This window comes from Bubalus kerabau, chromosome 17, assembly GCF_029407905.1.
Source record: "Bubalus kerabau isolate K-KA32 ecotype Philippines breed swamp buffalo chromosome 17, PCC_UOA_SB_1v2, whole genome shotgun sequence".
Taxonomy (NCBI): Eukaryota; Metazoa; Chordata; class Mammalia; order Artiodactyla; family Bovidae; genus Bubalus; species Bubalus kerabau.
Window position 1 is genome coordinate 52,371,934 of NC_073640.1, and position 26,030 is coordinate 52,397,963.

General features: G+C 52.9%; 2 protein-coding genes across 4 annotated transcripts; both read left to right on the forward strand.

Annotated features, from left to right (window-relative positions):
- Positions 1–1,666: 1,666 nt before the first annotated feature.
- Positions 1,667–8,802, forward strand: TIMM50 (translocase of inner mitochondrial membrane 50). Of its 3 annotated transcripts, XM_055552611.1 has the most exons (11): positions 1,667–1,823; positions 2,739–2,895; positions 3,419–3,450; positions 3,654–3,675; positions 5,304–5,362; positions 5,456–5,575; positions 5,950–6,054; positions 6,162–6,260; positions 6,922–7,078; positions 7,425–7,531; positions 8,593–8,802. In XM_055552611.1, the coding sequence occupies exons 1-11, from the start codon at positions 1,716–1,718 to the stop codon at positions 8,692–8,694; spliced, it is 1,068 nt and encodes a 355-aa protein (XP_055408586.1). In that variant the 5' UTR covers positions 1,667–1,715; the 3' UTR covers positions 8,695–8,802. The 3 variants fall into 3 exon arrangements, with proteins under 3 accessions (XP_055408586.1, XP_055408587.1, XP_055408588.1); XM_055552613.1 differs by lacking the exon at positions 5,304–5,362 and having other exon boundaries at positions 1,692–1,823; XM_055552612.1 differs by lacking the exons at positions 3,654–3,675; positions 5,304–5,362.
- A 5,597-nt stretch (positions 8,803–14,399) lies between these two features.
- DLL3 (delta like canonical Notch ligand 3) lies at positions 14,400–22,850 on the forward strand. Its single transcript, XM_055551522.1, has 9 exons — positions 14,400–14,468; positions 14,597–14,878; positions 16,026–16,083; positions 17,005–17,247; positions 18,156–18,373; positions 19,266–19,488; positions 21,254–21,833; positions 22,072–22,156; positions 22,643–22,850. Exons 1-9 carry the CDS (start codon positions 14,400–14,402, stop codon positions 22,646–22,648), a joined length of 1,764 nt encoding a protein of 587 aa, XP_055407497.1. The 3' UTR covers positions 22,649–22,850.
- Positions 22,851–26,030: the final 3,180 nt, after the last annotated feature.

Sequence of the window (26,030 nt, forward strand, 5' to 3'; positions counted from 1 at the left end):
ATGGACAGGGAGGCCTGGCGTGCTGCAGTCCATGGGGTTGCAAAGAGTCGGACACCACTGAGCGACTGAACTCAACTCAGCTCGACTCAAAGCCTCATCTAGAAAATGATACTCCCCACCCCAGAGACTATTGAATGTATGAGAAGACACTGGACAGAAATTTTAGAACAGAGACTGCCATGTGATTGACAATGTTAAATCTAACTCATGCTTGAGTTAAGTGAAAATTAGTATTCCTCTGCAAGGAGATCAAACCAGTCAATTGTAAAGGAAATCAACCCTAAATATTCATTGGAAGAACGGATGCTGAAACAAGCTCCAATACTTTTGCCACCTGATGCGAAGAGCCGACTCAGTAGAAAAGACCCTGATGCTGGCAAAGACTGAGAAGGGGGCGACAGGACAAGATGGTTGGATGCCATCACTGACACAGTGGACATGAGTTTGAGCAAGCTCCAAGAGATGGTAAAGGACAGGGAAGCCTGGCATGCTGCAGTTCATGGAGTCGCAAAGAGTTGGAACACGACTGAGTGGTGGAACAACAAACCCACCACAAATCTAAATAGGACCTGTGGTTGCAGGCTCCAGCATCTGATGGTCCTTTCCCTCGAGTCCACCTAGCAGTAACCTCAGAATCGCTGTAGCTCATCTAAGGGCTTGGGTGTGGGGCTGGGGAGCAGTGTAGAGAATGGGGCTTAGTACCTTAACCATCTTCACTTTTCTCATTTGATGTTCACGTCTTCTTACAAATGTAACTTGTATTAAAATAGTTCAAATGTTTTAAAAGATATGTCAGGAGCACCCATGTCTCCAACCACCCAATTTAGGAGCCATCTGTGTACCAGATAAGAAGGACCAGTCCATTCCCCTCCAGAAGTAACACAACCCTAAAATTCTGTGTCTTTCGCCTAACTTCGTATGTTTACTACCTTAGTTGTTACTGTTGTTGAGTCGCTCAGTCCTGTCTGACTCTTGTGACCAATGACCCCATGGACTGTAGCCCAGGTTCCTCTGACCATGGGATTTTCCAGGCAAGAATACTGGAGTGGGTTGTCATTTCCTTCTCCAGGGGATCTTCCCCACCCAGGGATGGAACCTGCATCTCCTGCTTGTCAGGCGGATTCTTTACCACTGATCCACCTGGGAAGTACTTATTATCTTAGTATTTATCCCTAAATGCTGTGGTGATTTACATGTGGAAGATTAATCATGGCTCCCGTAGCCTCTAATTCACGGATTTCCTCTCAATACCCTGAGCCCGCAGCGGTTCGTTTGGCTGAGCCTCCATGAAACGGGCTGACTTTCCAGACCCGGTTAAAGAAACTCACGCAATTAAGGGCTGGGAGCAGGGGAGGGAAGGCGGATGAGGGCTCTCGGCCGCTCGTGAGGAAGGTGTGTGAAGCTGGCTTTTAGTTTTTAGGACAAATCCAGCAGCAATTGGTTCCCTTCCTTATGGCCTCCGCTTGACCTCGGACAGTGGGTGTCCTGCCCCGTCCTGTGGCGTGGGCGCTGGAACGCCCTCCAGCCTGAGCAGGACGCGGCGGCGGGAGACTCCCAGCCCTAGCTGGAGCGCCCGCGGCAGTGCGCCCGCAGCCTTTTGTCTCTCTCGGGCTCCCGTCCACCCACCCCGCCCCGGCATTACCATTGGCCGCGGCCCCGGCCCGGGGCGGGGGGGGAGAGAGTGAGGAGGCGGGGCCGCGTGGCGTCAGCGCAAGATGGCGGCCTCGGCGGCGCTGTTCCTGCGATTGCGGAGCGGGCTCCGGCAAGGCGCGCGGGGGTTGTGTGCGAGGCTCGCGACGCCGCCCCCTCGGGCCCCGGACCAGGTAAGCCGGATGGGGTTGGCCCCGGGGTGCTGGGGCTCTTTCCTGTGGTTCCGGGCGGACCGGGGCCGCCCGGGGCTTCTGGAACGCAGCACCTCAGGGTGCTGAATGGAACGCCACCCGCGTTTTGAGTCTCTCCCCCGCTTCCCGGGGTTAGCAGCGCTTGCTTCCCCGGGATAGATGCTTGGGGACTCAAGTGTGTCCTCTGAACCCCACCTCTTCTGGACCCCACCTCGACCCCACGTGGGCGCCGGGGAAGGAGGGGTCACCTGCTCTCCTGTCTCTGACTGTTCAGGTAGTACTTGAGGGGGAGGGGCCCGGGACACTGGAGTCCCAGCCTGGCCTCGCGGGTATTTTCCCCGCCATGGTGGTGGTGGTGTTGCTCGGGCTTCTGATTCGACCTGCCTCCATCTTGACAAGAGACCCTGTCCTTCTGACCTCCGGGTCCATTACTTCTGTGCCCTGCTCCCCAAGTCCCAGCAAGCGATTGCGCCTCCCATCCGTCCCCCTCGATACTTCGCTACTGTGAGCTCCAGACGTCCGGAGGACGTCCAGACTCCCCGTCCTATCCTCTTGCGTGGCCTTCAGTGGCTTGCTCCAGGAATCTTAGTCAGTGTTCAGTCAGGGTCCCTGATCGTATCTCCCTGCCCTGCTTCCCCACCCCCGCTCCGGGCCTGTAGGATCCTGGGCACCAGGCTTGTCATCTCTTGAATCCCTGGGATCCTAGCGCCAGACAGTTTAGTTCTTGACCTTTCTGAGAGACCCAGTCTCCTACCTGCCCCTGCAGGGTCACAACACCTGGAGGCCATATGGGTGTCCTCTTCCTGGCTCTCAACCTTGATTCTTCTTAGACCAGGGTGCTGGAACCACCCCGACCTTGTTTCCTCTCTTGGCCAACCTACCCCCTCCCAATTGCAGGCTGCAGAGATTGGGGGTCGAGCAGGCACAAAGGCCCAGACCCAGGGACCACAGCAGCAGAGAAGCTCGGAGGGTCCCAGCTATGCCAAAAAAGTTGCACTCTGGCTCGCTGGGCTGCTCGGGGCTGGTGGGACCGTCAGCGTCATCTATATCTTCGGTGAGGAACATACTCCTGTCCCCCAGTTATGTTCTGTTGGCCTTCTCTTCTGCTGGGGGGACTGCCCCCTCTTTCCCCTAAGGACTTCACCCATCTTCTTTCCCCGGCTCCTCCCTCAGGGCAGCCAACTGGAACTTGGAATTGAGGGAAATCCCCCTACTCCTCCTTTGCTCAAGGTTCTATTCCTTCTAGTTGGTTCCTGTACTAAGCTATAGGGAGTCAGTTTAAAGGGGGGAAGGAGAGGTCTGGACCAGCCCCCTAAGCTACCTCTTCCCTCAGCACCCAAAATTCCAGTCCTCCCTCTAGTCCCTTTATTCCTCAGAGACCCAGGAGACCCTGCCCCAGCCCTCCTTGTCTTAGAGGCCCAGGTATTCTGGCTACCAGCCCCCTCCTCTCTCTCAGGAGACCATACCTCTAGCCCCCTTCCCTTAGACCCAGGAGGCTAGGCTCTCTGCCCTCTTCCTCCCATAAGTCCCAGGAGACCAGGCCTCAAGTTTCTCATTCATCACTATCTCCCTTGCAGGAAACAACGCTGTGGATGAAAATGGTGCCAAGGTGAGTGGGAGAGAGACCCAGAGGCCTTACCAGGGGTTGCATCCTGTGGGTCTCCTCCTGTCTGGTCTGTTCAGGCTCCTTTCTGGTCTGGAGTGAACCCTCCCTCCCAGGGACCTTTGCCTGCTCCTCCCAGGGCCCGAGATTCCTTGTCTGGGTTTTGCCTCTGCCGTCCCAAACCCTTCTTTTTTCTCTCTACCTCCCAGATTCCCGATGAATTCGACAATGGTGAGTATACAATCATAGATTCTGGGGTCCCCTGACCCTCTCTACTGTGCCCTCCCCATTTGGTGCCCCCCCACTTCCACTGGGAGGTGGGGGAGTCAGCAGCTGTATGGCTTGGGGGAAGAGGGGCATACAGAACTCCAGTCCCCTTCCCTGGCCCCTCAGCCCAGGAGCAGATGGTCAGGGACAGTGGGGGAGGGGAATCCTGGGTAGGTGGGACTGCCTGGGGGAGAACTGGGCTTTCTCTGCCAGACACATGGCTTCCTGTGCCTTAGATCTAAGCATCTGCAGCCCCTCACCCCCTTCTTTATGACAGCCTCTTTCCCACCAGGCCACACCCCATCCAGCTCCTCGTTTCCAAAACAATGCTTCCTTCCTCCCTCCCCGCCTTCTGATTAGCCAGCTTTTAGGGAGTTTCTGACAAATTGGATAGTAGAGGAGAGCTGCCAATTCTATCACACCTGGTCCTTCCCAAGAGAAATATAAAACTGGTAGGTCCAGGAAACCACTTGTTTGTGCTGGGGATGTTTGCAAGCCGGCATGTTATCATGTTGGTGTTTTAAACTCGGCAGGTAGCTAAGTATGTGTTAACTGGGCAGATGTAGAGTTATACTATTTTAAACAAGTCAACATACTGATTTAAGGTGAACAGGCAAACCTGTAGGTTTAAAGTGTGTGTGTTCACAGCTTAAGTGGTGTTTCAGTGTTTTGGTTTCAAAAAGAAAGGTCTAGAGATAGTAGTTTAACTACACTAAAAATACTGTATTGAAATAGGGAGTCATGTAAGATTTCTGTTTCAACTGGACTTGGTGTATTCCTTTAAACCAGGATTTGCTAACCTCAGCCCTGTTGATAGCTTGGGTCATATAGTTCTTTGTCATAGGGGGTGTCCTGTGCATTGTAGGATGCTTAGCAGTGTCTTGGGTGTCTGTCCACTAGATGCCAGTATTGTGACAACCAAAAATGTCTCCAGACATTGTGAAGCTTCCTGGGAAGCAAGGAACAAAATTGCTTTTTAGTTGAGAACCAACTAGTTTAAAGTATATAGATGGTGTGCTAAGTTGCTTCAGTCTGTCCAACTCTTTGCGACCCCATGGACTATAGCCTGCCAGGCTCCTGTGTCCTGGCATTCTCCAGGCAATAACGCTGGTGAGTCTCTTATGTCTCCTGCATCAGAGGTGGGTTCTTTACCACTAGTGCCACCTGGGAAGCCCATATAGAGGCGTGTGTATATTTATCATGGCTTACCTAGATTCCACATACTTGCTTAAAGTGGGCACACCTGAGACCTAGAGGTTCAGCATTGACAAAATATACTGCCATAATGTTAGCAGATTTATTTATACATATGTAGGATTTAAGTGGGCAGATACAGCATTCTGTTTTATACCTGGCGTGATGTGCGGATATAAGTATTCAGATTAAAACTTGACAGGTGAAGAAAAACATTTGTTCCTACCTGGCAGTAGCTTATGTCATTCCCTTTTGCCTTGGTTCTTGGAAATGAGCTGTTTCAAACCAGGTGGGTGTTTTAGGCCTTTGTATCTGGTAGATAGATAAACCCTTGGTTTGTCCAGGGGGTTGAGCAGCAGCTTATCCTGGAATCCCTTTTTGCCCTGGTGTTCTCCTAGATCCAATTCTGGTACAGCAGTTGCGCCGGACATACAAATATTTCAAAGATTACAGACAGGTGAGCAGGAGCCCTGGGCCGCAGCCCACCCCACCCCCACCAGCCTCCAGTCCCTGTTGTCTGAGTGCCCAGACCTGGTCTCTTTTTTCACAGATGATCATCGAGCCCACCAGCCCCTGCCTTCTCCCAGACCCTCTGCGGGAGCCGTACTACCAACCCCCATACACACTGGTCTTGGAGCTCACTGGCGTCCTCTTGCACCCTGAGTGGTCGGTGTGTCTTGGGGAAAGCAGCGGGTTGGGGACACCGCATAGGCCCGGGTGGCTGGCTTGTGACATGGTCGAGAGCACAGATGCTGGCACCAGGCTGGGGTTCAGCCCCCATTCTGCTCTGTGGTCTTGGGGAAGAGGGGTCACCCTCCTTGCCTTGCATTCCTCACCTGTGCTGCTTCCCAGCCGTAGGTTATTGCAGCTGTACCTTGGCACACAGTCAGTGCTGGAGGGGAGGCAGCTGTTATTGCGGGACCCGATCCTGCAGACTCTTAGACCCTCAGTCGCAGCCCTGTACCTGTGAATCCCTCCACGAGCCACAGAGACAGGAGAGAATACTCTGGTCTCAGTGCGTCACTGTTCTCACTGCATTTCCAGCTAGCCACTGGCTGGAGGTTTAAGAAGCGTCCAGGCATCGAGACCTTATTCCAGCAGCTCGCCCCTTTGTATGAAATCGTCATCTTTACGTCAGAGACTGGCATGGTGAGGGCCTGCGGCTGGGCTGGGGTGGTTGACGTGGTAAGAGGTGAGGGAGAGCTGCAGGGCCAGGGCTCAGCCTGACCTTGTTCTTCCCCACGCCCCACCCCCAGACTGCCTTTCCACTCATCGACAGCGTGGACCCCCACGGCTTCATCTCCTACCGCCTGTTCCGGGACGCCACGAGATACATGGATGGGCACCATGTTAAGGTGCCATGTGGGGGCCATGGTGGGCCCCTGGGGTTTGGGGGAAGGCTGGCACTTGTTTGCCTTGGGATCTGTTGCTGTGACCGGTGATAGGGGTCCAGGAGTCTGTGGGGCTGTGAATTGGGTCTGTTTATGGGTTGTTGTCCAAATACCCATGCGTCTTGATGTCTGTTGGGTTTCTGACTGTCTTGGTGGGTCTAGGGGTCTATGGAATTTTTCAAGGTTCAGAGGGACATGGGTTGTCACGGAGGCTCTTGAAGGCTCTGTCTTGGTGCCTGTCTTTGTGTGACTCCATGTTTGTTGCTGTTGACCAGTTTGCACCTCTACCTGTGAGAGGTTCACAAACTTGCAGCCTGTCACAAACACCAGAGGCCCGTGGTTAAATGCACAAGTGCCCGCCTCCCTCCCCAGGGAACCTCCGAATCAACCTGTCTGTGTGCCCGGGCTCGGGTCCAGGAGTCTGTGTGACTTGCTCCCCACTCCCTGGAAGGTTGAGGGTCATCATCCCAGCCTGGTCTTCAAGAGGCTCTTTCGTGGTGCTCTCAGTGTGTGATACCAAGTGTGTGTGTGGTCCGTCTGTCTATCTGCCTCTCTCCCCCTCTTTGGTTTCCTGCCTGGAAGAGAAGGAGCATAGGCCTTGACCTGACCTTTCACCCACTTTTAGGACATTTCGTGTCTGAATCGGGACCCGGCCCGAGTAGTAGTTGTGGACTGCAAGAAGGAAGCCTTCCGCCTACAGCCCTACAACGGCGTTGCCCTGCGGCCCTGGGATGGCAACTCCGATGACCGGGTCTTATTGGACCTGTCTGCCTTCCTCAAGAGTGAGGCTGACCCCTGACCTCCTGGCCTCTGACCCTGAAGCTGTTGACCCCCAAGAGGAATGACTGATGCTTGATCCTGGCTTGTTTTTTTTATGGAAAACTGGGGATTTAAGATGCAGGAGATCCATAAGCATCTTGCAGTCTTTAGAAACTTCCTAGAATGTTTGTTGGGGATGCTCTTCTGGAGTGGTTAGAGGATGCCCAGGAATGTTCAGGGGGAGCCCTTTTAGGCAACTGAGAAGGGTGCATGTAACTCCAGCCACCCCCCCAAGTCTGACCTTTACCCTTGTGGGCCCCACCTCCCTCTGCCTTCAGCCTGGCTTACTCCCACCTGCTGTGTTCACAGCCATTGCTTTGAATGGTGTGGAGGATGTCCGAACCGTGCTGGAGCACTACGCCCTGGAGGAAGACCCACTGGAGGCTTTCAAACAGCGGCAAAGCCGGCTAGAGCAGGTGGGTGCTCAGATCCCCACTGTGGGTGGGGGATGTCCCATCAGATCCCCAGGCTCTTGATGGAGGAGCTCTAAGCAACCTGTCTCCACTCTGGCTGTGTGACCTCATTTCAAGGGCCTGCTCTTCCACACCACCCATCCCAGAAGGCCCTTGTAATGAGGAGTGAATAGATCCTACAGCCTGCTCTGAGGACAGGAGGGTAGGAAACGCCAGGCATTTGAGATAGGTCCAGAGACCTTGAGGGTTTCCCTGGTGGCTCAGATGGTAAAGAATCTGCCTGCAATGCAGGAGACCCAGTTTGATCTCTGGGTCAGGAAGATCCCCCTGGAGGAGGGAATGGCAACCCCCTCCATTATTCTTGCCTGGAGAATTCCATGGACAGAGGAGCCTGGCGGGCTCCAGTCCACAGGGTAACAGAGTTGGCTACGACTGAGCAGCTAACACTTCTGTCTCTCTTTTCAGAGACCTTGATGTTCTGGGGGCCCTGGTATTTTGTGGGGTGGGGGTTTGGATCAGGTCTGGGAAGAGGGATCCTTGGACACTTGGCCCGAGGTTTGGGCAAGTTCTGATGACCTTGGTGTGATCCTCATCATTTGTAGTTGGGGCTAAGAATTTAGATTGAGAAAGAGATTCCCAGGCGTCTAGGCTCAAGTTGACCAGGTTTAGGGTTGTGTTCCTGGCTGGTGCTCCTGAGGGCACAAAGGAAGGATCCCTGGAGATTTGGGCCTGGCATCCCTCAGCATCCAGACAGGGGTCTTAGGGCTCAGGACTGGGCACTGGGGGCTCAGGGAGCAAGATGATGTCATTGGGGGAGGGCCTGGGCTAGGTCCCCAGGGTTCAGGGGACAGGGATCATGAGAGTACCTGGGATTTGAGTCTGGGCTTCTGTGGCTCACAGCTGGCTTTTTACAATGTCTGCCCACAGTCTTTGCAGTCTGGTCTCATCCTGTGTCTGGGCTGGTGTTCTGAGATTGTGGGTAAAGGAGTCTTGGGCTGGGCAGAGGTTTAAGGAAGGAGGTGGCCCTCAGGCTGACTCTGCTCTCTGTCTGCCCCCAACTCCAGGAGGAACAGCAGCGCCTGGCCGAGCTCTCCAAACCCAGCAAGCAGAACCTCTTCTTCGGCTCTCTCACCAGCCGCTTGTGGCCTCGCTCTAAACAGCCCTGACCTCTGGGCCTCCGCAAACTCAGTGCCTGGGTTCCAGGCCCGAGGCCCAGCACTCCCAGACCATGGCTTGGGCAACCACGTGTCCAATAAAGTTAATCCCAGACGGCACACTCCAGTGTCCAGAGGGTCTCCAGATGGGCGCGTCAGGGTGCAGTGCGGTACACTGGGGGACCTCGTCCCACAGTGGCTGTTGAGCTGCCGAACACAGAGTGGGTTGGTCTTTGACCCTGGCCTGGGAATCTGAAACCCTGGGCAGGACCCTACCCTGCCCGCGTCTTCCTGTGTGCCGTGTGGTCTGCGCAAGTGTGTCTCCCTCTTTGGCCCCAGATTCCCTTCGGAAAAAGAAGAGAGGATGGCGCTGTGGGGTTGGAAGACAGGAAGCCACCAGGCTGCTGCGTAAATGTATCAGTTGTGGGCTTGGGGGCACTGTGGACCAGAGACGCCTCATGTCAAGGGGGCAGCTGCTGCACGGCTCTGCCGGCCGGGGCCCGAAGGTGGGCCTGGAGTTGCTTGATCTTCTGATTTTTCAGTGGAAGGCAGGAACAGGGATGTTTATGTTAAATCTCTCAGTTTTAAAATGTTGGCTCCTAACTCTGCAGACTGGAGCAGAACTCGGCGGCGGAACTTCCCACCACGTTCACCCCGTGTACTGTCCAGCGCAGCTGCCAGTGGCCGCGGGGCCATGACGAACTTGAGATGCGGCGAGGGTAACTGAAGGATGAGAGTCTTAATTTTGTTTCTTTTTAATTAATTTTAAATAGCCGCCTGCGGCTCCTGGCTCCTGCATTGGACAGCACATTGGGTATCATTTAAGAGTGTGAATTCCACCCTTTGTTTTTGGAGGCACAGAGTCTCAACCACTGGACAGTCAGGGAAGTCCCTCCAGACTCTTAAATAATACCCAAATCGAAGTTCAGATCCAAGCCCTACCACTCCCTGACTTGTGTGGTCACAAGCAAATGAGCGAGTTAACTTCTGTGCTCCGTGCCTCAATTGCCACATCTGTGAAATACTAGTACCCACCTCACAGGCTAGGCTTGAGGGTGGACTGAGAGCCTCCACAGACACTCAGATGGCAGCTGCGGGGACCTCAGAAGCACCTTTCTGCCTCCCTTTCCTCAGCTCTAACATGGGGGTGATGATAACACCTGTCTTGGAGTGGTCGTGAGGAGTAAATGGGACAGCTCATGCTCAGGCTGTGTGTATGTTCAATGGAGCTCATTGTTGCCAGGCCATATTGGTTCTTCACAGGCTGAACTATCCTGTCCCATCTTGGCGGGGCTCCCCCACCAACCCGCTGGCTGTCCTAGCCTCCTGCCCCAGCCAGTGTTTAGTGCTAATACTGGTTAAATACTTTTAGAAAGCTCTTCCCTGGTATTTGTTAAAATAATTAAAATGTATTTGAAACTGTGCAGGACAGATTGAACTTCTGAACTCTGGTAGATTTTTTTTAAAGCTCACAGATGTCTATAAAGAATTAAAAATTGCAGTTCCCCATCCCCACCTGGAAGTGTTGCCATGAGATATACCATTTGTAATCCAAGAGTTTCCCCAAATCCAGGACACCCCAGCTTGAGAGCATCTGCAAGACTGTGGGAGGGCCTGTGTTTTTGCACGTAGCTTTGATAACAACGCAACATATTTGGGGCTCGTGATCCTGGCGAGAGTGGATTGTGGACGGAGGGAGCCATTGCAAGTGAATGTTCACCTACCACAGGAGGTGACACACGGAACCTTCCGAACTAAGACTCGGATCTGTCCACCCACGGGGCATGAAAGGAGAAAGTGCCTCAGTTCATTGGCCTGTAGCCCCTGGGAATTAGGGCTAGCACTCGGCAGTGCTTCAGTCCAGTGGGTTCCCCCAGGCGTTTTCCCCCCGCTGTGCTGGTTGGGGGATGGTGTAGTCAGGTCACAGCTGCTCAAAGCTGGAGGGGAGGAGAGGGCATTTGACTTGTGCCAGGTGGTCTCAGACACTTATGCGATGTGGCCTTGGGTGTTTATATTAAATGCTCGGGCTGTATCAGGGCATCCTTCAGTTGGCGGGATTGGGCCAACATTAAGGCATAATTCCCAGGGTGCACACCACTCACAAGTCATGTGACCCTGGGCAAAGTCTCAGCTTGCTCATTTATAAGAGGTTAATAATAGGACTTCTCTCAGCAAATATAAGTACCAACTGCCAGGCCTCATTTTAGGCACGAGGGTGCATCAGTGAACAAACTACAGAAAAAGCTCTGCTCTCAAAGTGATGTTTTCATGGAGGAGACAGAAAATGGTCTGATTGCTTGGGGTAAAATAAATGCATAAAGAAAAGTATGATAAGGAGATAGAGTGGTTTTGAAAGGTTGTTGTTGATTCACGCGAATACACCGGGATTCTTGGCCCCCGGAGGAGAAGAATTCAATCCGGGGCCAGAGACGAGGCTTGATCGCTCAGAGCTTTTGTGTTATAAAGTTTTATTAAAGTATAAAGGAGATAGAGAAAGCTTCTGACATAGGCATCAGAAGGGGGCAGAAAGAGTACCCCCTTGCTAGTCTTCAGCTGGATGTTACATAGTCACTAGCAGTCTGTTAATGAAAGAAAGGAATGTCTTATAATTCAGAATAGCACCAGGCCCCTCGCCCATAAGATGCATTTTGGGATAATCTTGGCACCAAATGGTTTATCTTGGGCCATAAAATAATTAACTTGAATCTTAAAGAAGCGCAGACCACCATACAAATAGTTTGATTTCCATAGATTAGGGGAACAATATCTGAGTATAACATACTGGTTTGTCAAGTAGGTTTTGGGCCAAGAGGCGGAACCGACTTGGAGACAGAGTTTGGGGTAAAGGCGTAGTACATTAGCATAGCTTAAGACAAACATTTCCATAAGAAAAAGGCATTGGTTATCTCTAGGCTCAAGAATAGCTAACTTCAGGCAAAACCAGGTGTCATTATGGCAACACAGTATTTTAAGAAAAACCTCTCTTTAAATTTGTATAGAGAAGGAAAAAAATATTGCTAGTTTGTTTCCTCCTGCCGCTTAAGAGAGAGAAAAATGTCTGACACTTGCAGGCTATTTCCTCCATTTGGAGACCCCTGGCCTTCCTGCCTGTTACCCTTTCAGTTTGGGGACTGGAGTACTGTTTTAGATTGAATGGAACAGTCAGGGAAGGTCCGGAAGGATGTATTTGAGCAGAGATCAGAATGAAATGAGGCAAACCATGGAGAGATTGGTGCCAGGCGTGGTCATCCCAGGGCCTTTGCACTTGCTATTTCCTTTTCCTAAACTTTTTTTGAGATCCATAGGGCTCACTCCTTTAGGTCTTTGCTCAGATGTCACCTCAGCATGGCCTTCTGTGGGCTCTAAGGTGGGCACATAAGGGAGAGTCCTAAATAGCCAAGAAGATGTTTGGAAAGCCCTTAAAGTACACATGTAGACCTGAGAGAATTCACAGGAAACATGCCTGGCACAAACCCTCAATAAAGGCTGGCAGTTTTTACGATCTTTAAAATTTTTGAGCTGTATCAGACCTGGAATCTGTTACCTTTTCCAGTTACAATTCAGGGTAGGAATTTGCCTTCTCCAACAGCTAACAGTTGTCCAAACTCCATGTAAATATCTCCTATGATGGGATGCTCAGTGGTCCACCTATCCCAGAAGAGGGCCTGATTTGCCTCCCAGTAACTGTAACTATCTACAAGGTTCTATGGCTTCGGGGCCACAGAACTTGTTGAGTATGGGGAACGTGTCAGTCACTTAGTCATGTCCAACCCTTTGCAGTCCCATGGACTGCCAGGCTCCTGTGTCCATGGGACTCTCCAGGCAAGATACTGGAGTGAGTAGCCATTCCCTCGAACCCAGGTCTTCCGCATTGCAGGCAGATTCTTTACCATCTGAGCCATCAGGGGGATCTCAGAAATCCAAAGGCACTGGGGAGCCAGAGAAGAGTCTATGTAGGAGAGGGCCATGGTCAGATGTGTGCTTAGAAAGACCTTACTAGCCACAGTGGTCGGGGCTGGTATAGAGGAGACATGGGGGGAGTGGGGCTGTGGGAACACAGAAGAAGTGCCTGATGCCCTTGGGGATTGTTAGGGAAGGCCTCCTATAGGAGGAGAAGTCTGAATGGTAAGAACAGAATTAAAGAAAGAAGGAAGTGGAAAGCATATACAAGTAGAAGGAAAAATCTGTGCAAAGAAAGCTGGGATGTTCTGCACAATTGACCACGGCCCGCCCCTGCCCAAATCCTCCCTTGACTCCCATCCTCAGGATGAGGAACAAACTGTTTAGATTGAGTTCTTTCATTCATTAAAAATGACAGAGCCCTCACTGTATGCCTGGCTCTACTGAGCTGTGCTGGATTGAGCACCTTTTCCAAAAGAAAAATATGTATGTATATAACTGAACTTGTATTTTCCTTTTTAATTATTACCCTCTAAGTAGGATTTTTTTTTTTTTTTAAATTCTGGGGCGGGGAGGCGGGGGGGGGGTGAAGTTTACTACATCTAAAGGGCTTTGCTCAGCACCTGGCACGGAGTAAAATGATTATGGCCAGAGGGCTGGAACATCTGCTCTAACTGGCTGGCCTTGCGGACTCCTGGAATACTAAGGGGCTTCTGGAGGGCGCGGGGGTGGCCCCCTCTTCCATTCATCCTAGAGTGGAGGGAGCGGGCCCCTGATCCGTGAGGACAGAATTTCCTGCCCATTTGCTGCTCACACCTTCCGGAGGCCAAACGGGCAGCCCAGCTGCGGCCCTAAGGGGGAGGGGCGCGGCCGCCCAGCAGATGGCGGCATTTACATACAGCTGGGAGTCCCCTCTGAGGCGGGGCGTCTGGTGCGTCTGTGATGGGGCGGGGGTTGGGAGGATGGCTTTGTTTTGGGGAGGGGAACATACTTGAGCATGCAGGCATACACACGCACACACGGGTCCACAAAGAACACTGGATCTTCATCCGAGCCACACAGGGGTACACCCCTGGACCTCCCACACCCAGACTCCACACACAAATCCTCAGTCATTTACAGCCTCCCGCAGACCTTACCACGTACACAAACCCAGCCACCTAGAGGCACCTGCACAGACCACAAAGTCACAGGTTCATACAACTACACAGGAGCTCACATTCACGCACTCAACTGCACGGAGAGACATCTACACAGCCACGGCCATCTCAGAAAGTCACACAACCATGAAATCATGTTCGTCGTCATTCTCCCACGCAGGTGTGTGCATGCGACCACCCCACCCCCACCCCTCCCGCCACCGCACACCGCACACACAATCTTAGAATTATTTACGACTTCACAAAGAGGGTTAGCCATACAGTTTCAGGCACACGTGGAGCGACACAATCTCACCTAGACACACAATCACAGCCACGTGTACCCTCTCCTTCCTATAGCTCTTACTCACACCACACACATATTTACTGAGTCTTAAAATCATATCCAACCTGACACACGAGCTTAACCCCCAACCCCACCCTGTCCTCAGTCACACAAGGTTGTGCCCACAACGGCATGTAAGATCACACACTCACTACATTGCCTGTGGCCAGGACAGGATCTCACTGTCGCTCCAGCGCGCTGCTCTCCTTCCCCTGCGACCTCCTCCCCTGGGGTCCCCCGAAGCCCGCGGCTGCCCGAGGGGGCGGAGCCGTCCTCTCAGATATAAGGCTCCGGAGCCCTCAGCTGCGGCTCCCAAGGCCCCCCGAAAGGCCATGGTCGCCCCGCAGATGCCCCAGCTCCTCTCCTCGACGGTGATCCTGGCACTCTTTTTCCTTCCCCAGGTCAGAGCCGAAGTGGAAAGGGGGGATGGGAGGGAGGGAGACCCGGGGGTCTTCGGGACAGGGCGCGGGGCGGATGAGACGCGTGGTTCCCCCCGGTCCCCCTCACGTGGTTCCCCTCTCCGCCCCAGGCACAGCCGGCCGGCGTCTTCGAGCTGCAGATCCACTCTTTCGGGCCGGGACCAGGTCCGGGCACGCCGCGGTCCCCCTGCAACGCCGGGGGCCCCTGCCGTCTCTTCTTCAGGGTCTGCCTGAAGCCAGGGCTCTCCGAGGAGACCGCCGAGGCTCCTTGCACCCTGGGCGCGGCGCTGAGTGCGCGCGGACCGGTCTACACTGCGCAACCCGGAGCGCTAGCGACGGAACTGCGGCTGCCGGACGGCCTCCTGCGCGTGCCTTTCCGGGACGCCTGGCCGGTGAGACCCAGCCCCGGGGCATTCCCGTGTGGGGGCCTCACCAGAACCTCGGCTGCCATCTGCCCTCCGACTTCCAACACTCTGCCCTTCTGGGACTCCAAATTCCCAGTACCGCTATCTCGAATTCCACATTCTCACACGCAGAAACCCTACCCATGCGTGCATGCTCAGTAGCTAAGTTTTGTCCAACTCTATGCGACCCAATTTCTGACTCCAACTTGCCCTCTAGGGATCCCCAATCCACCCTCCCCCACCCACATCTGGAAACCCGAATTCCCAGAACCCCATGCTCACCTTCTGGAAATTCTCAATTCACAGAACCCTCCCCGTGTTCCTTGGGGATCCCTAAACATTGGGATCCTAATTTTTACCCCCAAATTTCCTTGCACCTGGGGACCCTTCTACACTCTGTCTTGGGTACCCCCAATATCTTCTCACCTTGTCTCAGACCTTTCAGTTGGGGCCTGTATCCATGACTTTTTCACCTCCAAAATCCTATTTCCCATCCCACAACCCCCAAAGCATAGGGCGAACACAGGTTTTTTAAAATTCTAGACACTTGTCCTTTTAGGAAAGTGACTTTCTCTTTTCCAGCCTCAGCTCCCTCATCTGTAAAACAAACAGGGGACCATCATGGTACATCACAGCGGTCCCTTTTGAGGGATTCAACTAGGTATCTTGAGTTCCCACATAGTGAGTGCTCAATTGTTATTGTTCATTCACTCAGTCGTGTCTGCCTCTTTGCGACCCCATGGACTGCAGCACACCAACTTCCCTGTCCTTCACCATCTCCCAGAGTTTGCTCAAATTCGTGTCTATTGAGTTGATGCCATCTAATCATCTCATCCTCAATCATCCCCTTCTCCTCCTGCCTTCAATCTTTCCCAGCATCAGGGTCTTTTCCAATGAGTCAGCTCTTCACATCAGGTGGCCAAAGTACTGGAACTTCAGCATCAGTCCTTCCAATGCTCAATAAAGACAGCCGAAACAGTCATTCCTTCCCTGGGCCAGTCCCTGTGGGAATTGTCCTGTCCGTGTTTAGCATCCAGCACGGTCATCACTCTTTACCCCTAAAGTCTGGCCTTGACCAGTACCTGTCCTGACCACTGTCTTCCTTCTTTTCTCCCACCTTCCTCCACCCAACCAGGGCACCTTCTCTCTCATCATCGAAACCTGGAGAGAGGAGTTAGGTGGACAGATTGGAGGTGAGTGTTTTCAGTTCTGGCTCTTTGCTGCGGAGTGTGGGGGCTCCAGGGAGTTGGGGCATGATGTGAGGTCAAGGAGAGTGACATTGGGCTGTCCGTAGGGTGGGGTGTTCACAGAATTGCTGCCCCCATGGTGTCGTCACAGTTCTGGAGTGTGGTGCGGGGCGTTGACAGCCCCAGGACTCTTGGTGTGTCTATACGGAAATGTCCTGACATCAAAGTGGGTTGGGGGCCGGGAGAAGCTCTCTTACTCTCTTGGAATTGAGTCAGTGGGCCAGGATATAATATTTAACAGTCACCATCTGATTTTGAGAACCCAGGGTCCAATATGAGTTACTTTCTTGTTCTTGTATGCCAAGCTCTGTCACCTTGCCTACATTAGAGGGCCCCAGGAGCCCTTTGGGACGCTGCAGTTTCACCAGAGAGATTTCAGGGAGGGACAATGGATGATCTTAACCTTAATTGGAGGGGAACTTTGGTGCTATATAAGACCCACAGTGGGGGGTCTGTCACCATTTTCATATAGAAAATCCTGAGGCACAATTTGGAGGTGTTTTGACCTCACTTCAAAGACTGTCATTGTCCCTTGGCCATAAAGGGGTATCATATGTCCCAGGGTGGTTAAGAGGTCTCTTCACTACTTTAATATACAAAGATCCTAGGGCAAAATACAGGGGCATTTAAGCTTAGGGAGAACCGTTATCATCATGATAACGGTCATCGGGATCGCGTCATCAAAGATCCCCAGGGCGCACTTGGCGGTGTTTGCAGCCTTGCTAAGTAACTGTCATCCTCAGAACTCAAAAGGCGTCTTTTGACCTCCTTGAGATGGGCAGGGAGAGTGCGAGCCTGCGCCCTCTGTCGTCTCCAACCCGAGACTGAGTCGGGCCGCATCCCAGCACATCTCTCTTCTCCACGCAGGTGCCGCCTGGAGCCTGCTGGCGCGCGTGGCCGGCCGGCGTCTTCTGGCAGCTGGGGGCCCGTGGACCCGGGACGTGCAACGCGCAGGCGCCTGGGAGCTGCGCTTCTCCTACCGTGCGCGCTGCGAGCCGCCGGCCGTCGGGGCTGCGTGCGCGCGCCTCTGCCGCTCGCGTGGCGCCCCCTTGCGATGTGACCCGGAACTGCGTCCCTGCGCGCCCGTTGAGGAAGAGTGCGAGGCACCGCGTGAGTCCTGCATTCAACCCCACCCCATCCCGTCACGGCCCCCAGGCCCCTTTCACAACCTGGTTACCCGCTTCAGGGAACTGGGGACCCGAGAACCCCTCCCCAGTTCCACTCAGGGTCTTCAGCCCGCTCCCAGGATCCAGCTACCACCTTCAGGGAAAGCCCTGCCTGGACGCTCCAGCCCTGTTCCCTCTTCCCAGCACTCTTGTCTTCCCCAGTTGGAATCCCACACCCATTTCCCATCTTGTATCCCCAGTTCCTCCCCTAATCCATACTCACACCCCTTTCCCGATGCTCGGACCCCAAAGCTGTTCTAATTCTGGGGCTTTCCTACTCCTTCTCAGGAACTTGGGAATCTCCTCCCATTCTCCACTGCCCTGCCCCACCAATCCCCGCTCCCTGCGATTGCACTCCAGATCCCACTGTGTTCTAAAGCTTGGGATCCCCACCTACCTGGATACCCCAGTGTCTGAGCCCCTAGAACTCCCAGGCTTACCATATCCTCCCAGACCCGCCCTAATCCAAGGCCCTCCCATTTCCCCTGAAAGGCCCGGAGTCCCTGCTCAATCCTCAGTCTTCTTTCTTCCTTCTCCTCTCTCCAGGCTCAGACCTGGGAGCCCCCACTCCATTCTCCTTCCAAGAGCACAGACTCTGGAACTTATTGGTCTGGGTTTTAAATCCTCTCTCTACTGCTTCCTTGCTGGGTGAATCACCCTGCCTCTTGGGGCCCCAGTTTCCCTGTCTGTAAACTGGGGGGTCTCAATACCAGGTAGCCCAGTGGGTTGTCAGTCACAAAGATCAGACGAGGGATGCAGGGAAAGTGCTCAGAATCGTCTCTGATTTCCTATCCTCCTGACTCTGCCTTTCATCAATATTCCTCTTCCCTCTGCCTCTACTTCCCCCCACAGCGGTGTGTCGAGCAGGCTGCAGCCCAGAGCATGGCTTCTGTGAGCAGCCAGATGAGTGTCGATGCCTGGAGGGCTGGACTGGGCCCCTCTGCACGATCCCTGTCTCCAGCAGCAGCTGCCTCAGCTCCAGGGGCCCATCGTCTGCCACCACCGGATGCCTCGTACCTGGGCCTGGGCCCTGTGATGGGAACCCGTGTGCCAATGGGGGCAGCTGTAGTGTCAGTATCAACCCTCCTGCCTCATCCTGGACCATACTTTACTCGGGGAGTCCCCTGTCTGGGGCTCCATGACACAGCAGCCTTGGGGAGGCTAGCTATCAGGGAGGGCTTCCTGGAGGTCTCCAGCCTGCATCTGGGGCCCTGTAGTAGAATGAGGTGATGGGGGTTGGAGAGAGCAGACCCAGTGGGTGGCACCTAAAATTGTGGCTTTGGGAATGCTGAGGGATCCTGTGGGGCAGGGAACAACTCAGGGCTCAGGTAAGTGTGGTGGGACCAGGTGGGTTGAGGATTCAGGATGGGCGAGCACCAGAGAAGACTCCCTGGAGATGGGCCAGGGCTGGGCTTCTGAAGTTCAGTTTGGTGGATGGCGGGTGATTGGAGAAGCTAGACCAGTGGCTAGCTGGCGAAGCAAACGTGGCCTAGGCAAAGCAAACGTGGTGGTGGGGGTGAGCCTGGGATGAAGCAGAGCTCAGTGAGGGGGATAGTGACAAACACTCAGCATTCAAGTTAGAGGGAGGGTGTGAGAAGGGGAGACCCAGGGAAGGCTTCATGGAGGAGGCAGGCTTAGAGCTAGGGTCTGGAATTAGGCCTGGGCCATGCAGGCAGCACCAGGGAGGGCAGACAGGGCGGGCAGCATTTGATCGGCAAAGGTATAAAGGTGGGAATGGAATCTCTCTGGGCCTCTAGAACCTCCCCTCTGTGGGGCTGGGTGGGCAGACCCAGAAACACAGAACAGAGGGGTTGTCTTGGCCCAGGGACTTCCCCAGGAGGCCTCTGTGACCTGGGAGGTGGGACTGGACAGGCAGCAGCCCCCCAGTGACCCAGAGTGAGGAGTGGGATAGGGTTTCACTCCAAGGGAATGCTGATCCCAAGTCTTCTTGCCTGTGCCCAGGAAACCCTGGGGTCCTTCGAATGCACCTGTCCCCGAGGGTTCTACGGGTTGCGGTGTGAGGTGAGCGGGGTGACATGTGCGGATGGACCTTGTTTCAACGGTGGCTTGTGTGTGGGGGGCGCAGACCCCGACTCTGCCTACATCTGCCACTGCCCGCCCGGTTTCCAAGGCTCCAATTGTGAGAAGCGGGTGGACCGGTGCAGCCTGCAGCCATGCCGGAATGGTGAGGTGGGGAGAACAGAGTGGTGAGGGATGAAGGTGGGGGACCCTGCATGGTCAGTGGGCAAGAAAAGAGCTTGGCTCCCACAGTCCCGGGGCGGGGGAGGGGGATCCTGACTTTGCCCTGAGGCCTGAGGAAGTGATCCTCCCCCCACCTGCCCAGCCTCAGTTTGTTCTGTGAACTGGATGAGATGATAGTCCTATCTCAGACATCTTTGTTGACCATCCACTGTGTGGCAGGCCCGGTTCTGGGAATGCAGTAGGAAATGAGATGAAAACCCCTACCATCATAGAGGAACTTCCCAGGCGGCGCTAGTGGTAAAGAACCCACCTGGCAATGCAGGTAGACATAAGAGACGCAGGTTTGATCCCTGGGTCAGGAAACTCCCCTGGAGGAGGGCACAGCAACCCACTCCAGTATTCTTGCCTGGAGAATCCCATGGACAGAGGAACCTGGCAGGCTGCAGTCCATAGGGTCGCACATGACTGAAATGACTTTGCATGCACACACACACACAAAGATTAGATGGTGATAAAAACCTAAGAAGAAAAATAAAGCTGGGGGGTGGGGTGGGGTGGGGAGTAGTGTGTATGGGTGGCAGATTGACATTTTAGCTAGAATGGGTAGGGAAGGCCATGCTGAAGGTCGGGAGGGAGTCATGTGGGGGTCTGAGGGAAGAGTATATTCCAGGAGGAGGGATGAGCACGTGCAAAGACCCTGAGGCAGGAATGTGCTGAGGACTGTGGGGAAGCGAGTGTGGTTGGAGCAGTGAGTGAGGGGAGAGTGGTGAGAGATTAGGTCAGGGAGGTGACAGGGACAGAGCCTGTAGGGCTTCATGGGTTACTGGGAGGATTTTGGTGTTACCCTGAGGGAGATGGAGCCACAGGAGGGTGCTGAACAGTGGAGAGACCTGATTTGATATAGGTATTACAACATTAAAGGACATCAGGAATGTGAAGGGCTCAGTGAGCTGCTCTTATAGTTCTTGTTTAGTCGCTAAGTTGTGTCGGACTTTCTGTGACCCCATGGTCTGTAGCCCACTAAGCTCCTCTGTCCATGGGATTCCCCAGGCAAGAATACTGGAGTGGGTTGCCATTTCCTTCTCCAGAGGATCTTCCCGAACTGAGCCACCAGGGAAGCCTATTAGAAGCCCACTGCTCTCCAAAACACTCATTGTGTTTACTCTGGGCTGAGTGGTACTGGGGACACAGTAGTGACGAGGACAGCTCTGGGCTCTGTCCTCAGAGGGGTATCAGTCCACAGGGGAAGACAGAGTCGTCCTCAGACAGAGCCAACAGTGGCTAAGGGAGCGCAGGGCTGGGATGGAGGAAGAATCAGGAATGGCTTCCTGGAGGAGGGGGCGCCTAGGAATGGCTTCTTGGAGGATGGGGCGCCTGAGTACATCTGAGAAGAGAGCAGGGGAAAAGAATGGGAGAAAAGGAGGAAGAGAAAGGGGAGGAGGAGGAGGCATGGGCAAAGGCAAGGTGGTTCAGACCCGTCGTTCTGGAACTGTTAACTGTTTCAGTACGGTTAAAGCCGAGACAAAAAGAGACAAGAAACAGAACCAAAGAGATGTGAGGCTCAGTCAATCCAAGACCACTCGGGGGGAAAGGACGCGGGCTGGCTTTCCAGGCAAACTCCCGGAGCCCTTGAATTAAACGAGATAGAGGAGGCCTAGAGAAGAGGTGAGGGCGGGGACTTCCGAGTTGAGAAAAAGAAGCGCGGGCGGGTTGGGGGAGCCGCTACCCTGACGCTCCCTTCCCCACAGGCGGACTCTGCTTGGATCTGGGCCACGCCCTCCGCTGCCGCTGCCGCGCCGGCTTCGCGGGACCGCGCTGCGAGCACGACCTGGAAGACTGCACGGGCCACACCTGCGCCAACGGCGGCACTTGCCTGGAGGGAGGCGGCGCGCGCCGCTGCTCCTGCGCGCTGGGCTTCGGCGGCCGCGACTGTAGGGAGCGCGCCGACCCGTGTGCCGCGCGCCCCTGCGCCCACGGCGGCCGCTGCTACGCGCACTTCTCCGGCCTCGTCTGCGCCTGCGCGCCGGGCTACATGGGCGCGCGGTGCGAGTTCCCAGTTCACCCCGACGGCGCGGGCGCATTGCCCGCGGCCCAGCCGGGCCTGAGACAGGGAGACCCACAGCGCTTCCTTTTGCCGCCGGCTTTGGGACTGCTGGTGGCCGCGGGCTTGGCCGGCGCTGCGCTCTTGCTAGTCCACGTGCGACGCCGTGGCCCTAGCCGGGATACTGGGCCTCGCTTGTTGGCGGGGACCCCGGAGCCATCGGTCCACGCGCTCTCTGATGCACTCAACAACATGAGGACGCAGGAAGGTCCCGAGGACGGCCCGAGGTGAGGGGCTCGATCGCAGACGTAAGCCTTGTGCTCCTTGGCTGCTTTCATCAATCTCTGTGGTGCAATTGGCCTGAGTCCTTGATGGACCTTCCTGATTGGTCCGTTTCTCTCCAGCCTTTTTCTGGTTGGGTCGTTTCACAAGTCCCTTAGTTGGCTTTGGGTTCCTCTCTGTGGCGGGTGGGAAAACAGGATATGAGAATTTAAAGGGTCTAGATCTTACTTTTCTCCCCCCTAGCCCGTCCTCTGACTGGAATCACCCTGAAGATGGAGACGCTCGTTCGATTTACGTCATATCTGCTCCTTCCATCTATGCTCGGGAGGTAGTTAACCCACATGTCCCCCCTCTGCGCACTTTAGGCACAATGGACAGAGGCAGCCCCTGCTTTAGCTGTAGATCCCTTTTCTCTATAAAATGGGTGTGGGGTGGGGGTGGGTAGAGTCTCTGGAAGATTCTAAAGGCCACTTCTCAGTTTTGACTTGATTTAGTTCTGTTTGCATCCCTTTTACTGTCCTTTTGAGCTCCTTGGCATCTTCTGTTTAGATGACCTTTGGGCCTCAAGAGGTGGGGAGCTTCAAGCTAGAGCTTCTCCACTGATTTCCACTCACTGGAGAGAGGGAGGAGAGGCAGAAGGGCAGTCCCCCTCCCCCTTATTTTGGCCCTACCCATTGGCTTGGGGGATCTTAGTTCCTGTTCAGGGATGGAACCTAGGTCTCTGGCATTGAAAGCCTGGATTCTTAACCACTGGACCGCCAAGGAAGTCCCAGAGGCAACCCTTTCTAATGCTTCCTTCTTATTCTGTTTCTAGGCTTGACCTGGCCCTTCTCCATCAGCACATGGAGACAGAACCTGAATGTTTTTGTTTTCTCTGCTTCAGACACTTTGGAGTTCAAGCTGGAAGGGGTGATGGGGAGAATTTTGCCATTGGAAGTTGTACATAGTGGTTATTTATATCCTGTCTCTCTTTCTCTCCCAGTCCCTTCAGGGACATCTATAAAAGCTCTTAGTTTGATCAGCTTTGACTCATCAAGTTGAGTGTTTTGTGTGTGGTGTTGGGGCTGAGGGAAGAGATTTTTGTCTCCTGAGAAGAATAATAGACAGGACTCTGTTGCAGAGGGTTGGAAATAACTCAAAGTTGTTTAAATAAAGAAGAGAACTTATTAGTTCATAAAATTGAAAATCCGGTGGCAGATGTCGCTCAGCAGGACTGAGTTCAGAGGCTCAATGTTTTTCTCCAATTGTCTCTGGGAGCACTTCGTATGTAGGATGGATGGGCCTTCACTGCCCCTGGCTTGTCACATGGTCTTACTTGAACTAGTGGCCAGACAAGTATGACTTATTTTGATTGGCCAGGCTTGGCCATTTGTCTGGTGTGTGGCGGGGATTAAGGTTAGCCTGTTCAAATCACATGGAATATGTGGGCAAAAGAGTGTCCCTTTCTCTACCAAAAGTCAGGGTTTGTTATTAATACTAGATGTAAGTACTGTACGTGGCAGGCAAACAAACAGAACCAATTGGTGAGAACAGAAAGAACCTATTCTACAGAGGAATGGGAGGCTCAGAGAGTAGGGTACTTGTCACAGCTCCTTCCTAATGAGATGGAGCAAATCTAAGATCTAGTAGAGAGGGGGATATCTTCCTAAATTTGAGGACTATCCTAAAACAGTGCATCCTACATCTAATACTACTTCGACCACTGAAGCTATAAAACGTCTGCATCAGGACTTCTCTGGCTGACCAGTAGTTAAGACTCCACACTTCTCTGTGTGGTATGGTGCAGCCAAATAAGTAAATAAATGAATTTTTTAAAAAGCCCGCATCAGCCAATTTCTGCAAGTCTTCCTTCCTTGTATTTTCTAATGGCTGGGACAGTGCCCAAACACCTTTGGAAATGAGCAAAATCATGGGGGTGAAAGATGAGAGAACAGTGAGAAAAGTAACAACAAATGAAGGAGTCCTTCTATGAAGGACATCAGCCAAGGGATCCACATATTCTTTAACAAATTTTTTTATTGAAGTACAGTTGATTTACATATATTCTTTTAATTTAGTCGATAGATATGTTGAATACATACCTATATGTACAAACATCTCTTTCACGTTTCTCCATATTGAATTTCTGTGTTATGAGGATAATCTGTACCATTAAGGAACATGGACATTGAAGACTTCCCTGGTGATCCAGTGTTTAAGACTCCATGTATCCAATGCATGAAGCTCAGGTTTGATTCCTGGTGGGGAGCTAGGATCCCACATTCCACATGGAACAGCCAAAAAGTAAAAATTAAAGAAAAAAAAGGGGGGGAATATGGACATGGAAGCAAAAGTCTATCATCAAATAATATTTAAATTGAGATTAAAGACAGACATCAACACCAGCCCCATTATTCCTTCAAAGACAAGTTGCTTTTCAGAGCCCAAGTCTTTGCTGCCTTGAACAAATTATGCCATCTGCCCAGAGTGCAGAACTCAGTTTAAAAGCAAAGATGGAAAGATAACGTTACCCTCATCGTGTGTTTTTGATCAACAACTGCATAAAATCTGAAATAGGGCAGCTGAATCCCATGGGCTCTCTCTTTGCTGTGGTTCCTTGTGTTAAGGGTGCCTTACCTGTCTCAGAATCTCGGCACCATTGCTGTGCACATCTCTGAGTCATCATAGGAACAGTGCTGGCTGGATTATCAAAGAACGATGACCAGAGTTCTGATTCACCACCATAAGGGAAGAGTCCCACACCCAAGTCAGCAGGCCCTTTAAAACACAGGCTTTGTTCCATGGCCTTTCCTCACAGGCTGCTGTAGGCTTAGCCTAAGCTAGCAGCGTCTGGGGCAGGGAAGACCATCTTGGATGATCAGTGCTTGCAGGGAAGATAAAGTTCAGTTCAGTTCAGTTCAGTCGCTCAGTTGTGTCCGACTCTTTGCGACCCCATGAATCGCAGCATGCCAGGCCTCCCTGTCCATAACGTTATTCTGGTCCAAATACTTCACTTTAAAGGTGAAAGGAGGGAGAGCCCCAGAGGACTAAGGTGTAAGGTATTCCACACCAAGGAGGAACTGGTCCTTTTTTTCTCTTTTGGCAGAGCTTTAAATCTTTCAGGTGTATACTTACTGCATTTAGCACAATGGCAATAGTAAATAAAGTAACCTAAATGACCACTCCAAAAAAAAAAAGCAAAAACAAAGACAATTCTCCAGCACCTCACCTAGCCAGAGACTTCCCTGGTGGTCCAGTGGTTAAGAATCTGCCTTGCAATACAGGAGTTCGATCCCTAGTGGGAACTAAGACCCAGTATGCCTCAGGGCAACTAAAGCCTGTGCACCACAAGCTTACTGAGCCTGTGTGCCACTCATAGGCCCAAGGAAAGATCCAGCAAGCCGCAACTAAGATCCGATGCAGCCCAAACAAACAAAACCCAAAGCTTGCAAACACACAGAAATCCGACTGCTTTGGTTCAGATCTTGGTTCTGCCACTTATTCAAACAAGTCACTTTACCTCTCTCCTGTAAAATGAGACTAGTGATAGAATCTGCTTCAGAAGTTTTTGAGTAGTGAGTTAATAACTACAAGCATTTTATAACAGAGGCTGGCATATGATAGCTGCTCAGTAAATGTTAGTTCTCAATATGCTATAAGAGGAAAGCCTATTTCAAGTTCATTTCACAGAGGAGCAAACTAAAGCCCAAAGATGTGGTAGAGGCTTACCCAGCATCACACAGAAAGTTCAGTCTTTCTTGATCCTCCTGGTTTTGGGAACCCAGGCCCAAAATGTAGCACAGGAAGGACTCTCAGAGGTTGAGAAGCACTGTAGGCTTCTGCTTGAAACCCTTCCATGAATCTGAATAAGGTCTGTACCTGACCTAATAGTAATGGACTAGTTGGTTTTGATAACATACTGTGGTTACTTAAGATGTTGTTATTGAGGAAAGCTGAGTGAAAGTTCCATTGGGATTCTCTGTACTGTTTTCTCAACTTCTGGTAAGTGTTACAACTGTTGCAGGGGCTTCCCTGGTGGCTCAGTGGTAAAGAATCCACCACTTGCCAATGCAGGAGACACAGGTTCGATCCCTGGTCTGGGAAGATCCTACATGCCATGGAGCAACTAAACGCGTGTGCCACAACTTCTGAGCCCATGCTCTAGAGCCAGGGAACCGCAATTACTGAAGCCTCTGCACATCCCAGAGCCCGTGCTCCTTAAC